The sequence below is a fragment of the Vipera berus genome, assembly GCF_964194415.1.
Source record: "Vipera berus genome assembly, chromosome: 1".
NCBI lineage: Eukaryota > Metazoa > Chordata > Lepidosauria > Squamata > Viperidae > Vipera > Vipera berus.
Genome location: NC_138202.1, coordinates 323002170 through 323016433, shown reverse-complemented (window position 1 = coordinate 323016433; position 14264 = coordinate 323002170). Strand labels below are relative to the sequence as shown.

Below are 14264 nucleotides of genomic sequence, written 5' to 3'. Positions count from 1 at the left end.
TTCAGACCCTCTCTCTCAGCCTAAGAGGGCTGTTGTGGGAAAAACAAGAGGAAGCCACTGACTTGCCAAGCTAAGTTGTACAAAACAAAGGTGGGGTAACCTAATAAATAAATTTGATCTGAGATAGTCGAACGGGCTGATACAGAAACTTGATTTTGTCCCTTTTCATACAGCCTTATTTAATTCTGTGTATATATTAAATCCAGTGTGTTGGCAACTGATTCATTTTCCATAAATAATGAAATCTGAGTAGAAGCTTTTAGAATTTGAAGCCCCTATAACTGAAAGTACAAGGACTCCTAAACAATTGGCTTCTAGCCTAGCCCTTCTAGTCAAAGTATTACTCTGCATAGTTACTTTATATTTCAGTCTTTAATTGATAATCTAAAAGGGGGGAAAAGATGGAGCAACAGTGGAAAAATATAAGGTTATATTATATATGAAAAGCATAGTTTAGACTCTAAATCATTACGGATCATTATCAGCCATAAAAAAGGCAGGCAAAATCTCTTCTAAAACACCCTAAGTCAGCAAGCTTAAAATCAGTACTGGATCAGTCCCTCTCTGGAACACAAGGCACCTGCTTACTCTTCCTCTCCATCAACTGGATTTGAGAGATGTCCTTCGAGACTAACTTTCGTCAGTCCGAAACTCATCCAGACACGTGGAACTAGAGGTTCCACCTCCAGCTTGTTGGACGAGACAGACTGTAACTGGGAAGGTCAGCCTACGGATTACAACGACTTCTCAAAAGCATTTTCCAGCGCTACCTAAAATCGTCAGACTGAGCGGTTCGCCGGCATGAGCAAGGCGTCTACTGCAGCGCTAAGAGGAAATAGCGAACTCCGGGAGCGCAATTGCAGCACCCTCGAGTAACCCAACCCTGCTATTATAAGCCCGCCAAGGAGAAGCCGCGAAAGCCCCTCAGTTCAACCTGAGCCCAGGATCCGAACGAGCGCTCGTGTTTTGAAGACCTCCGTCGCCGCCAGCTTTGCATCTTCGCCATGCACCGTGTAGTAGTCGCCGCGCTCGAAGAACCTCACAGTAGTATTCGGCTTGGCAGGCAACGCCAAGACGGCGCGAATAAAACCGCTTTCGGCACCTGAGCCTTCAGGCCAGCATGCCTCCCGTGGAGCAGAAACACAAGCATCTATGGAGGCCGCCATGTTGAAACCACCCGCCACTTTAATGCCGCTAGCAAATAATAATCCTTCTCCCGCCGCCAATCCGGAAGAGCGAGACCTATTTCGGCCACCGTAATAGGCCCGCCCCCATCGCAACGCGTTCTGAGCAAAATAGACCTTTCGGGACACCGTCTGTGGTATACGATAGTTCGAAGATGTATCGCTGTTGCGAAAAGAGCGGATATGATGTACTCTCCTTTTACAGATTTAGTTGAAAAATATGCTCCTCTCCATTTCGTGAAGAAACTTTAAGGGCATTGTTAGAATGTTATGCTAAATATGTATTGTTTTTGTTAGTTGCGAAGTCGTGTCCGAGCTATCGCAACACCATGGACAACGTTCCTCCAGGCCATCCTGTCCTCTGTATTTGAAATAGTCGCATTGTAATTCTGCAACACTTTTTTTCAACAGCCTTTAATGCTGTGAATCCTAGGAACTCTGATCTGAGCACGTGGACGGAGGCAGTAAAAATCGAAGAACAGCTAAATCTTATTTCAAACGAATAACGCGTTTACTTGGAAGACAATTCTAGCATTTCAAAGTAAGATCTCACAAGCTGTAACTCATATTTGAAACAACAGCCATTTTCTGCTTTTTTCCCCTTCCAGTATAATCGGCGTTCTTACTCAGTTTGACACCCCTGATCTATAATGTCCCACATGCTTCCATTTTGTCTGCTGTGCTGCTTACCATCTATAAAAATGTATGGGAAAGTCAACACTATGAACTAAGAAACTCTCAATATACTAATACCCCACCCTTTTATTCCTTACTATCCAGTGGTAACAATCAGTACCCTAGCCTAGAGCTTTACCACTGCTATGTAAAGCAAACTGAATCCCAACTCCAATCCCAGTTTTTTATATACCAGCAGCACTTTCATTTTTCCTCAGTATGATTTCAGCTTGATCTCTCTCATCCAGTCTATGTTAATAAAAATAAGTAGTGTGCACTCGGAGGAGCCATATATTAACAGTAATCTGAGTACTTTGAACTCTGCAGCACACGCCCTCTGACATATGGCTTCTATATCATGGAAAGAATAATATTCTTATAGTTTAATAATTAACAAACAATGCTGTAGTTGCAGCTTTTGCCAACCCTATAATATGCTGTTGCAAAACTTTATACTTGCCTAGATTCTTGTCTATTGAGCTACAAAAAGAGAAGGGGCAAAACCACTTTCCATATAGGCTGGCAAATAAAGCAGGAGACTACCATTTCTCTTTCTGCTGCATCGTTAGAGCTTCCCGGGCATGTGGCACTTCTTGCAGGGTGGTTATTTTTTCACTCTGCAGTGCATGCTTCCTATGTGTTGAGCACTTCATGAGGTAGCACTTTGCGCTAATGCCATTGGAGCTTCCTGAGCATTTGGGCAGAAAGGCACTCTTGCTTGGTAACGGGAGCAAGACGACAGGAAAGCTCAGCTATGGCAACAAGGGTTGTGGAGCACAGCAAGCCCAAGTCATGGGGGAGGGATAGGTGGGGAGCTGCAATGCTCCTGCCATCATAAGTGCAGATGAGTTGCAAAATGCCTAATTTTGATCATGTGGCCATGATGTTGCTGCAATGGCTGTAACTATGGGCACAGATCATAAGTCCATTCAATTTTGTCAAACAGTTGTAAATCGCGGACTCCATATTTGGAAGTATCTCATGTAAGCAAATCTTCATACCAAGAAAGAACTGGTAAGGACCCCTTACGAGAACGGGCCGAGGAATTTAGTAAATATCTGGTGGACAAAATTGCTCCGATTCGGGCTGGTCTGGACTCTAACTGGGCAGTATCTGACGAGAGGAAAACGATGAGTTTGGCCGAGAACATTTGGGAAGAGTTTGATCCTGTGACTCCGGATGAAGTGGACAGGATCATGGGGAAATTAAGTGCCGCCACGTGTTTGTTGGACCCGTGTCCCTCATGGCTGGTCTATGCGTCTCGGGAGGTTACACGAGGCTGGCTCCTAGCAGTTATCAATGCCTCACTGAGTGAAGGGTACTTCCCTGCCGCCTTGAAAGAGACGGTAGTAAGGCCCCTCCTTAAGAAACCTGCATTGGATTCAGCTATTTTAAACAACTTTCGTCCTGTCTCCAACCTTCGCTTTCTTGCGAAAGTCGTTGAGAGCGTGGTGGCACGGCAGCTCCCTTTGGTCCTGGAGGAAACTGAGTATCTGGATCCGTACCAATTGGGTTTCAGGCCCGGGTATAGCATGGAGACGGCATTGGTCGCGCTGATGAATGATCTCTGGCGGGCCCGAGATAGGGGTTACTCCTCTGTCCTGGTCCTATTAGATCTCTCAGCGGCTTTTGATACCATCGACCACGGTATCTTGCTGCGTCGTCTTGAGGGGTTGGGAGTGGGAGGCACCGTTCTACGATGGTTCTCCTCCTACCTCTCGGGCCGTTCGCAGACGGTGTTGGCAGGGGGGCAGAGGTCAACCCCTAGGCCCCTTAGTTGTGGGGTGCCTCAGAGATTGGTGCTCTCGCCCCTCCTGTTCAACATCTATATGAAGCCGCTGGGAGAGATCATCCGTGGCTTCGGGGTGAAGTATCATCAATATGCTGATGATACCCAGCTTTTCATCTCCACCCCGAACCAACCCAGTGATGCCCTCGATGTGATGTCCCGTTGCCTGGAAGTGGTACAGATTTGGATGGGAAAGAACAGGCTCCGACTCAACCCGGCCAAGACTGAGTGGCTTTACGTACCAACATGTCGTTTAGTCCAAGAGGTTCCATCTTTGATTATAGGAGAGATGCTACCTCCCATTGATAGAGCACGCAACCTGGGCGTCCTCCTGGATTCACGACTCAGTTTTGAAGATCATATTGGAGTTGTAGCTAGGGGGGCATTTGCCCAGATTCGCCTGGTACACCAGTTGCGCCCCTTTCTGGACCGAGATGCCCTACATACAGTCACCCACGCACTCGTTACCTCCCGTATAGACTACTGCAATGCTCTCTACATGGGGCTGCCCTTGAAAACCACCCGGAAGCTTCAACTGGTGCAGAATGCAGCTGCACGGGTAGTGATGGGAGCACCCCGATACTCCCATATTACACCCCTCCTGCGTGAGCTGCATTGGCTACTGGTTGCCCTCCGGGTGAGATTTAAGGTGCTGGTACATGGCTTAGGCCCAGGATACTTGCAGGACCATCTGCTGCCAGGAACGAATTCCCATCACCCAGTACGCTCACACAGAGAAGGCCTCCTCAGGGTACCGTCGGCTAGACAATGTCGGCTTGCGACCCCCAGGGGAAAAGCCTTCTCTGTGGGAGCGCCAGCCCTGTGGAACCAGCTCCCCCCTGAGCTTCGGATGACCCAAGATCTCCAGTCCTTTCACCGCGGCCTCAAAACACTCCTTTTCCATCTGGCTGACCTGGACTGACAGGGATTTTAATTATGTTTACAATTTTAACACTAATCTTTAATTTATTTTAATTTTTAATTTTAATTTACTGTACAGAGACCTTTAATTTTTGTTGTTGTTAGCCGCCCTGAGTCCCTCGGGAGATAGGGCGGGATATAAGTCCCAGTAATAAATAAATAAAATATACATTTCAAACTTTATTAAAATTCACTGTGTGTAAAAAAATGATTAAATGTGAATATATACAAACATACACTCTTGTATTCAAGAGAGTTACCTGATAGCCTAGACATAACAATTATCAGATACTTCAACAAACTTTAAGTCATCCAAAAGGACATTACTAAGTTACATCAGAAATAGTGACAAAAGAATGCCACTAATCTGGTTAGGCTAATTATAACATTTAATAGAATCTTTAAAGCTTCAAAATGCAGTAATATGCCAGTTTAGTAGAAAGATTGCTTAAAGATTCAGACAATTTTTTTTAAAGTAGCAGTCCATGATATTCTGTCAATTTTTTTTATTTACCACAGTCTTCCTTTCATTTCATGTTAAAGATGTTACGAGTTTAGTTGTCTGTGCATTTCATTCATTTCCTTTACCTGAAGACAAAAAAAGTTATTTCTTAATGGGTTGCCTTTTTAATAATTTCTACCAGTACAAAGAATACTAATCTGTCTGAGGTGAACAATTTTTTCCTATGCCACAATTGTGCAAACAAATACGAATACATACTACCTTCAATTTTACATTATTAAGTATAGGTAATTTAACCATGTTTGCAAAACCAGTCTGAATAAAAAACACAGATTTTAAGACTGCTACAGTAACTGTTCCACTACAGAATTCTCTCACACAGTTTGCTTTTCACTACAAAAAAGCTATTTCACAAGTTAATCATATTAAACATTCTCCCAACATTAAAAAAATGAATATAGTTGTTATACAGTTGCCCGTGAGCTTATACAGCAATGAAACCCTGGATGTTTATGTGAATTGGATCATTCTTACCAAAATATTCTTAACTATTAAAGCTAGTTTATATCTTTACAGTAGTCCACAACTTATGCCCATTCATTCAGCAACTGTTTGAAATTACAACAGTGCAAATCAAAGGGACCTATGACCCATGAGTAAGGTTATAGCTGTTGCAGTACCCCTGTAGTCACATGATTGAGATCTGCATGCTTGGCAATCTGTTTGCACTTACAACAGGTTGCAAAGCACTCTGCGATCAGGCAATTGTCATATGCAATCTTTCCTGGCAGCTCCCCTAGAAAGTCAATTGGGAAGCCTGCAGGAAAAGTTGCAAGTTATTGCCATATGCCAAGAAGCCTCCCTCTAGTCTCTGAAGGCTGGCTAAAAAAGTTCCATGCCAAAATCCAAGCAGTATTTTCAGTCCTAAAATAGAGAAGCATATCTGTCCACATGGGGGCTGAAAATCCACCTCCATGTTAAAATTCAAGCGGTATTTTCAACCAGAAAGCAGACTCAGTGGCTGAAAATCTTGCATGGATTTCAGCATGGATTTGCAGTGCTTGAGTAGAAAGGCAAGTCTCTGCTCAGGCACCAAAAATCCAAGCAAGACTCTCCCCCAACATGCATGCAGCCTGCATTGGGCCCATTAGGACCTCCTCCACCTCCTTGAAGCACCCTGCGCTCTTTATCTGGAACCCTGTCCAGTTAACAACCGGCAAGATCACTTAACCACCACAACTGGGAGTGCTGGAATGTCAGTCACTGTGTGAACAACTGAGATTCTAGGGGTCTTAAGAACTACTTGTAATAAAATATATATAACACTTGTATCATAGTTTAAAAAATTAAAAAGATTACTATCTAAATAGTTACCTCAGCTTTTTCATACTTGCCCGTCTTTCTTTGAGTAAATATCTACATGGAGAAAACAAAACAGCTCAGGTATTTTTCTATTGCAACACATTCAAGAATCAATTTAACAGAACATAGATACAATATCCAGAAACTATTGATGCCAATTATCCATATGATGTATCGCATAGTCACCTATAAAACCATTCCATGTTACTGATGAAATGTGCAGTCTTTGGCTCATCTATTTGGACTATTACAGATTAATACTACATGAGGCAGGTTTTCACTTAAAGCCTCTGCTAACTTTAAAGAGTGGGAACAGAACTAAATTTTTGGAGGGTTACTGCACTACTAATCAGTGTAGGCTAAGAAATAAGTCATTTGGTGATTTCTAGATGTTCTGAACTCTCACTGAGGTGGTTTAAATGTTTCCTAGATAAATTGTTAGTTTCAGCAGTAAGGAATAATTTTACAAAATACTGAGGACATCAGATTCCCTGAACCTTCTGTGGGCAGTTTTGAACCAAAGAGATCAATTGTAATATAAAAATTATTAAAATAATAATAATATACAAAAATAAATATAACAAGGCTAAAATAACATTACACATTGCATAATACATCATCCACCCCAATATTATAAAGAATCATGTCATATGAAACAAGAATATTTTTTGCTGGTTGGCACTTTTAAGTAGCTGTCCAAGTCCAGTGAACAGCTCCTATAGTTTTAGCTTCTGTGGCAAGAATAAATGTGATACCACTAACATAAAGAGAAGCGCCTTAAGAGTCAGAATTGGTAGTTAAAAATTTATAAAACTTAGTATATATTTAACTTACATCTTTATTTGTCCAGACTGGCTATTACTTTCAAACATTACTACCCCATAAGAATGCCTTACAGGTAGTCCACAACTTACAACCATTCATTTAGTGGCTGTTCAAAGTTACAACAGCACAGAAAAAAGTGACTTATGACCACTTTTCACACCTGCGACCATTGCAGCATCCCCATGGTCATGTGATCAAAATTTGGATGCTTGGCAGCTGGTTCATATTTATGACAATTACAGTGTCCCAAGGTCATGGGATCACTTTTTGTGACCTTTTAACAAGCAAAAGGACTGCCCCCGACCTCCGTTCATTCCGCCGGGACCTGAAGACCTGGCTCTTCGAGCTCTCTGGCCCAGGCTGAGAATTTTTTTAATTTTTAATTTTAACTGGGTTTTTATTTTTTCTCAGGGTAAATAAAATCGATGGAAAAGCCAGATTCATTTAACAATCATGTTACTAACTAAACTGGTGATTCATTTAACTGTGGCAAAAAATAAAATAGGGAAAACCTCACTTAACAAGTATCGCTTACCAACAGAAATTCTGAACTCAGTTGTGGTCACAAGTTGAGGACTACCTGTATTTTAGATATAATAAATGATATCTGATAACCAATATGCTTATCAAGTTTTTTCCACCATCTATAGTTTTTTCCAATATCTATAGAGGTGAAGAAGTTGATGGCTCACCTGAGGGTTTTGATATTCAGTTTTACAGAGTCTTAAGTAGTTATTGTATTTCTTTTGTTAATAATCTTCTATTTTAACAATACAGCATTTATTGTTTATCATGGACTGGTTGAATTGTAATGGATCAGGGGAGAAATGGAAAGTTCAAGAGTTGTCTAAAATAATAGGCTTTATGTTTATCTACTCTAGGATACTTTTTATTTGAACATCAGAATTAAGATCTTCTAAATAAGAAAAACATACCAGTACAAGAATACCAGCAACTATTGCCAGAACTACAACCACAATTACAGCAATAACTCCAGGTGTCAAACGTTTCATTGTAAACTCTGGTTGTTTGTCATCAACATAATATATTACTGTGTTCTCAAATTGAAGAGGTTTTCCTGCAACATTGATTCCAAATCCATCATTAATGATTGGATCATCTTTGACCTGAAACAGCAGGAACATGAATGATTCAATTATTCCTTTGAAATACAAACTATTGAAATACAGCATAAATTCATACCATTAATTCCACTTTCCTTTCCTTTAAAAGCTCCACATACTTACATCTTTCTCAAAATAATATGCCACATCAGCTATATCCACATCAGTATTTCCTTTTTCTGAAACATTTTGTTTGAGATTGATAATCATTAAAGGCTCTTCATGCTGAAAGAAAAAATACTTTCACTTAAAAAAAAATCACACATCAAGTTTAATCATAATTTTTGTTTTATTTCTTAATTAACCCGGCTTTTAAAAATAAATAATTCAAAATTTGAATTAACAAAAAATTTTAGATGAGGTCTTGATGTAATACAATTACATATCTAAAACTGACATTACACTTTCAATCAGGGTTGATTCTAAACCTTCAAAAGTAAAATATATATGCCCCCATGAAAGATAACCCAAAGTAATATTTCCATGAAAGCATCCAGTAACTGTTATACATACCAAAAAACTTATGTGCTTTTCATTCAAAAGATAACGGTCCTTAAAGATTTTTCCAATGGTACTGGGAATTAAGGAAACAAATAAAAACCTCTGAAAGATCTTTATGAAACAATTTAGTACTGAAACCCCTATCAATCCCTCCATCACTTTCCCCCTATGAAATCTAGCTGGATGGCAGTTTTGAGCAACTTGCTGGTTGATTATTTTATACTTCAATACATGACCTATGGTTTAGTAAACCTGAATGTTAATAAAATTAGCCTAAGAAGTCCATTTTGCTCATGTTTTGCCTATTTCTTTGCAAGGTTAGGTAAGTGAGTCAGGAAAAAGATATATAGTATCTGAACCCAGCTTGTTCTATGATTTATTACACACACAAAGTTTGAATAATGAAAGACAGACACCAATTTATTTTTATGATCTCTTATTTGTTCTGGTGTAAGACATCACAATCTCGTATTAGGAATCATGCACAGTACATTGTGCCATTTTCTTTTCAACTATATTGTGAAAATCATTTCGTCTACTAAATTCTACACTTAAGTAGGCAGTGATAATTACCAAGACATACCTTTCAATGGAAGCTTTGTCTGGGTGTGTATTTCCGTCACGATATTTTGTTTCTATAATAATCCAGCTAAAAATAAAACATGAAACATTATGCTCAATTATTCTGAATATTAATCACAAACTTAACAAATAGGACACTCAATTTGTGTATTTCTAATTTTTTAGACTCAATTTGTTACGGCAGTATAAACTATTAAAATGTTACTGAAGTTTTAACCTTAAAAGTAGAATGGTACAACATACAGTTCTCAAAATAAATTCAATTTTATATCAGGAGGTTTACCTTGTCCTTACTACTTCTTGGCATGTAATGTTTTGATCACCCTTATCAGTTCTTCGCACTCCAGCACTGTTCACACACCAGCAAGTTTTTGTTCCATTGCATTGTTTAGGTTTGAAGTTGCCCTTTGCATCACATTCTGGATCATATATGCCATCATTGTCTATATATGCATGTTCTGGTCTTTTTCTTCTACCTGATTTTAAGCCACTCACTTCTGCTTTCATCAACAGGCATTTTGAAGTCACTAAAAGGTAGTAAAACAGTAAAAAGTAACTGGATTATTTTAACTTAAATACAATATTTTTGTCAGAAAGCAATGGAAATAGAATGGAAGGTGTTCAGTTCTTATACTTACATGTCTGACAGTTCACTGTGGTATCAAATCCAAATGATTTACAGTGGCAGGCACCATTAATAAGAGAACAATTTGTTGTCCGTTTGTTCTTCTCACATAGACATCCTTCTGTAATATTCAAACCAAATGATTACAAAATAGCCCTTTGTATTCTGCACCAAATAGATAACTGTCTCCATTTTTTTGTAGTAGATACCTGCGAAATCATCCTACTTCAGGAAAGTTTCCTTTGCTAACAGACAATTCAAATTAATGACAGTTTGGAATTCTGACTCTGTAATAGCCAATACCACATACCATATCTGAAATTTTCTCTATGTTGCAACTCCATAAAGATTCTTGAGTAGGCTTTAAAGCAAAGGATGTATCTACTTACTGATACTCTAGATAACATTTTTATGTAAGATGTTCATCATTATAGCTTTCAATAATAAACTCAGAGGGAAAAGCCCCAAAATATTAATTTTGATAGTTTCAGTTAAAAACATAATTCCAGTTCGAATTATAGGTCCCAGGAATTGCCAAAGCTGCTACTTCTAACGTTTATTATGTAGACCTCCTCTTCTGAAGAATATTATCTCTTAGTTCAGAACCTGTAATATATGGTTCTGCAAAAATAAACTAGTAGTACAGTATAGGTCCGTGGTGGCGAAACTGTGGCACACAGAGCCCTCTCTGTGGACATGCACGCCCTTGCCCCAGTGTTCGGCCTGCAGCTGGGTTTTATAAAACCTTTTCGCTTTAGACCTCTGCCGTGTGCAAAAAAAAAAAAAAGGTTCAATCAATCAATCAATTTCAACTACTACTGGGGGGAAAAAAGATCTCGCAATGTTGGAATTGATTGAACTTTTTAGTCCCACCCAGTCTGCCATTACCACCACAGCCACACCCACCCAATGGACCACACCCACCCAGTGGGCCACGCCCACCTGGCACCCAACAATACATAAGCGGGTTTTGGGTTGCAGTTTGGGCACTCGGTCTCTAAAAGGTTTGCCATCACTGGTATAGGTGAACCTCCTTCTCAAATCCCAAAGGTGCTTTTTTCACGAGGCAACTGGACTTTTTCTTTGAAGATGTTTTGCTTCTTATCCAAGAAGCTTCTTCAGCTCTTCTTCAGAGCTGAAGAAGCCTCTTGGATAAGAAGCGAAATGTCTTTAAAGAAAAACAAGAAAGTCCAGTTGCCTTGTGAAAAAGCATCTTTGGGATAACTATGACCTGGATGACTGAGAATCTCCATAGACTCCTCAATGTACCATACCCTTTTTCCATTAAAGTAGTACTAAAAAAAATCCAGTTGAAAATTCCCACGTTATCTCCACCCATTTCAGTGAAAAAAATTATTTGGGAAGCAACAGCAGTCTATTTTAGTGTTTAACAGACATTAGCAGTCTTACTTCCTTTTAATCAGCTGTAGAAAATTACATTCATTTTGGACATATATGAAACCAAAATTATCCTGTTACAATGTGGCAAGAACTTGAGTATGCTGGAATGAAAATTTTAAAAAATCCCAAAATAGAGGGGATGGGGAAGCAATGGTTGTTTCTACATGTACGCTTCGTCATAAGAAAAGATAAAGATGTCATGTTCTACTTGACTATTTATAACTATATAGTCACAACCATGGTTTCTCAACTATGCAAAAAATGCTTTCTTCTGGGAGATTTTGTGACTTCACAATTGAGCCTCTAACCCTGGTATTCTCTGATTATCTAAGCATTAACCACACAATCCAACTTTGCTTCCAGTATTGACAAGGTTAGGCAGGACTGAAATCTACTTTTCAGTCATTTATATACTTATTTTTTTTTTACTCTCACCCAAGCATGGCACAAGCATGCCCTGAAAACATCCTTATTCTGCCTTCATATTGTCCCCAAACCCTGAATGGAACAGCACTGTCAGCTGTATTTCACCCTTTATTCTGACACTAAGGGCAGACTCAAGTTGCAACTCAAGTTGCAGACTCAAGTTGCAGACTCAAGTTAAAAGCTTCTAGATTTGTCATCTATTACCTTGGAGAGAAGTCAGGTGACTCCAGCAGCTTAAATCAGACACAAACGATCAAAAATGGGGACAGCAAACTTTATACCAGCATAGCTTTGTACCAACTCAAGATGAATGGCTAGAATTTCAACATTAAAATAGGGAAACACCCTAAGAAAACTTTAAAAGAGCTCAGATAATGCAAAACTATTATATTCAAGGCTTTACAAATCATAAAATACAGAAGCTTCCATTTTAACCGGGAAATACTGTAAGATGGAGTTGCTACTGATCTACGTCTACTATTATTGGTACACGGGCACTTTGTCCACTCACATTGATTTAAGAAAATCTACCTGGATTTAGTTTAACAAAAAATTAAACCCGTTAAGAGTTCTGCCAGTCTTTTTATGTGAGTGAACCCATAAAGGAAGTTTATAGTTAAGTTTATTAAGAAGTTAATTTCTTCAGACGATTCTAAAACAAATCCAGTTTTGAAATTATTTAGGACAAAGTTTCTATCCCTTGGAGAAAAGTGTTAGGGAAAGTTTCATGCTGAAGAAAAAAGCCTGGGAACTCCAAATCGGCCTCCCCTCTAGGGACGGCTGGAGCTACCCAAACGCCATGGCTCTGCAGGGCGTTGGCTCCACGCGTCCGCCTCCAACTCTCCGGGAGTTGCTACTTCCAGAGCCAGCCTGTTTCCAACTGGCTCCAGCCCGCCCCATAAGTCGCGGCCAAGAAAGCCCAGCCGCCGCTCTTCGTGTCCACCAACATGAAAGCAACCTGCCCCCCCCCCACTTCTTCTTCCACGTGAAGGCCGGGAATCTTGACGAGGTGCCATTTTGTGTTCCTCTTCCCCAAGGCGCTGCCCCGCGCGCCCGAAAGCCAGGAGCTGAAAGAGGAAAGTCCGGGAATACAAACCTTCTTCGCTCCGCACTGTAGCGACGAGCGCCAACAGCGCTCCCAGAAGGAAAGCCGCCCTAGAAGGAAATCCCATCGTCCGCGATTTAAGAAAGCAGGTAGAACAAGGCAAACGCAAACAGGTGCGGGCGACGCTCCGGTCTCTTGTGTCTTCGCTTCCCCCTTTTCTCTCAAGCGGTTCAGCAAGTTCCGCAGGAAAACTGAGCTCCTTTCAGCCAGCCGCGCCCGCCTCCTCGGGTTACACCTGGTTCCCCCCCCATACACGTACACCTCAGCACCTGCGTCGCTCGTATTCCCTCTATTTCCGCTTCTCCAAAGGTGAACCCGTGGATCTCGTTGGCTCCGAGCTGTTATAACTCACAACGCCGCCTGCACGAAACTGGGAGCGGCCGACGGGCGGGGTTTGTGCAGTAAAGCGGCGAGGACTCACCTGCGCGCCCGACTAGCCATATATAGACTTTTCCGGGTGAAATGCGTTGCGGGAAGAAGGTGGTATAATGTAGGAATGTTTCGAGGGCAGTGTGAGGCAACCATAGGCGAGGCCATTTGAATATTTTAAAACGCCTTATCGACAGTTGGGGAGATCCATGAATTCATTGTGGTTTTCTTGACTTTCAAAAAAAATAATAATCCATTCTTGAGGGGGCCTATCTACCAACTTGTTTAGAATCTAAATTTACAATGGAAGTCGTAGGAAACTGAAAAAGAAAGGTGTGAAACAGACGAATCCGTTTGGTGTAGAACACTGTCGTTTTAAATGTGGCAAGGGCTCAAATACATTTTATGATTTTCACAATGTTGAGTTTAACAAAATCTTGCTCAAATAGTTCATACAAATTAATAATAGCAACACAAATCCATCAATGATCTATTAAGTCTTTGTGATGAGCATCCTTTAAGAATGAGCTGCCCCCCCTCCCCCAATAGTTTTAAATGTGGCAAGGGCTCAAATACATTTTATGATTTTCACAATGTTGAGTTTAACAAAATCTTGCTCAAATAGTTCATACAAATTAATAATAGCAACACAAATCCATCAATGATCTATTAAGTCTTTGTGATGAGCATCCTTTAAGAATGAGCTGCCCCCCCTCCCCCAATAGCAAGGCAGGCTCTTGATGTTAAACCAATTTTTTTATCTAAAGTGGAGACCCTGTTAAATTACTTATACCTAGAATTCAAAAATATAAAAATGATGCATAATCAAATAATAATAGGGTAAAGATACTTATAAACTACAGATATTAAGTGCCCTGTAATATAGGGGTTTTTTTCCTTAAAATTCTTTAG

At 40.3% G+C, this 14264-nt stretch overlaps 2 protein-coding genes across 2 annotated transcripts in view; both read right to left on the bottom strand.

The window, feature by feature from the left end:
* Nucleotides 1–1171, bottom strand: part of MSH2 (mutS homolog 2) — a 69993-nt gene extending 68822 nt beyond the window's left edge. Inside the window, exon 1 of the mRNA XM_081313379.1 lies at nt 935–1171. Within this exon, the coding sequence (XP_081169505.1) occupies nt 935–1166 (232 nt within the window). The 5' untranslated portion in view covers nt 1167–1171. The remainder of the gene's footprint in view (nt 1–934) is intronic.
* A 3568-nt stretch (nt 1172–4739) lies between these two features.
* Nucleotides 4740–13297, bottom strand: EPCAM (epithelial cell adhesion molecule). The gene is made up of 9 exons (XM_081312745.1): nt 12975–13297; nt 10065–10172; nt 9710–9953; nt 9428–9493; nt 8857–8917; nt 8467–8568; nt 8155–8346; nt 6407–6448; nt 4740–5157 (listed from the first exon to the last, which is right to left on the bottom strand). Exons 1-9 carry the CDS (start codon nt 13048–13050, stop codon nt 5116–5118), a joined length of 933 nt encoding a protein of 310 aa, XP_081168871.1. The 5' UTR covers nt 13051–13297; the 3' UTR covers nt 4740–5115.
* Between the last annotated feature and the right edge of the window lie 967 nt (nt 13298–14264).

Bases quoted from the DNA above. Each gene is read 5' to 3' on its own strand.
- EPCAM (XM_081312745.1), bottom strand. From the start codon at position 13,050: ATGGGATTTCCTTCTAGGGCGGCTTTCCTTCTGGGAGCGCTGTTGGCG. The intron at 10,173-12,974 runs GTTTGTATTCCC...TGAATATTACAG, and splicing joins TACAGTGCGGAGCGAAGAAG to AAGGATGTCTATGTGAGAAG. The intron at 8,569-8,856 runs GTATGTATAACA...TTTTTCTTTCAG, and splicing joins AAAAGCACATAAGTTTTTTG to CATGAAGAGCCTTTAATGAT.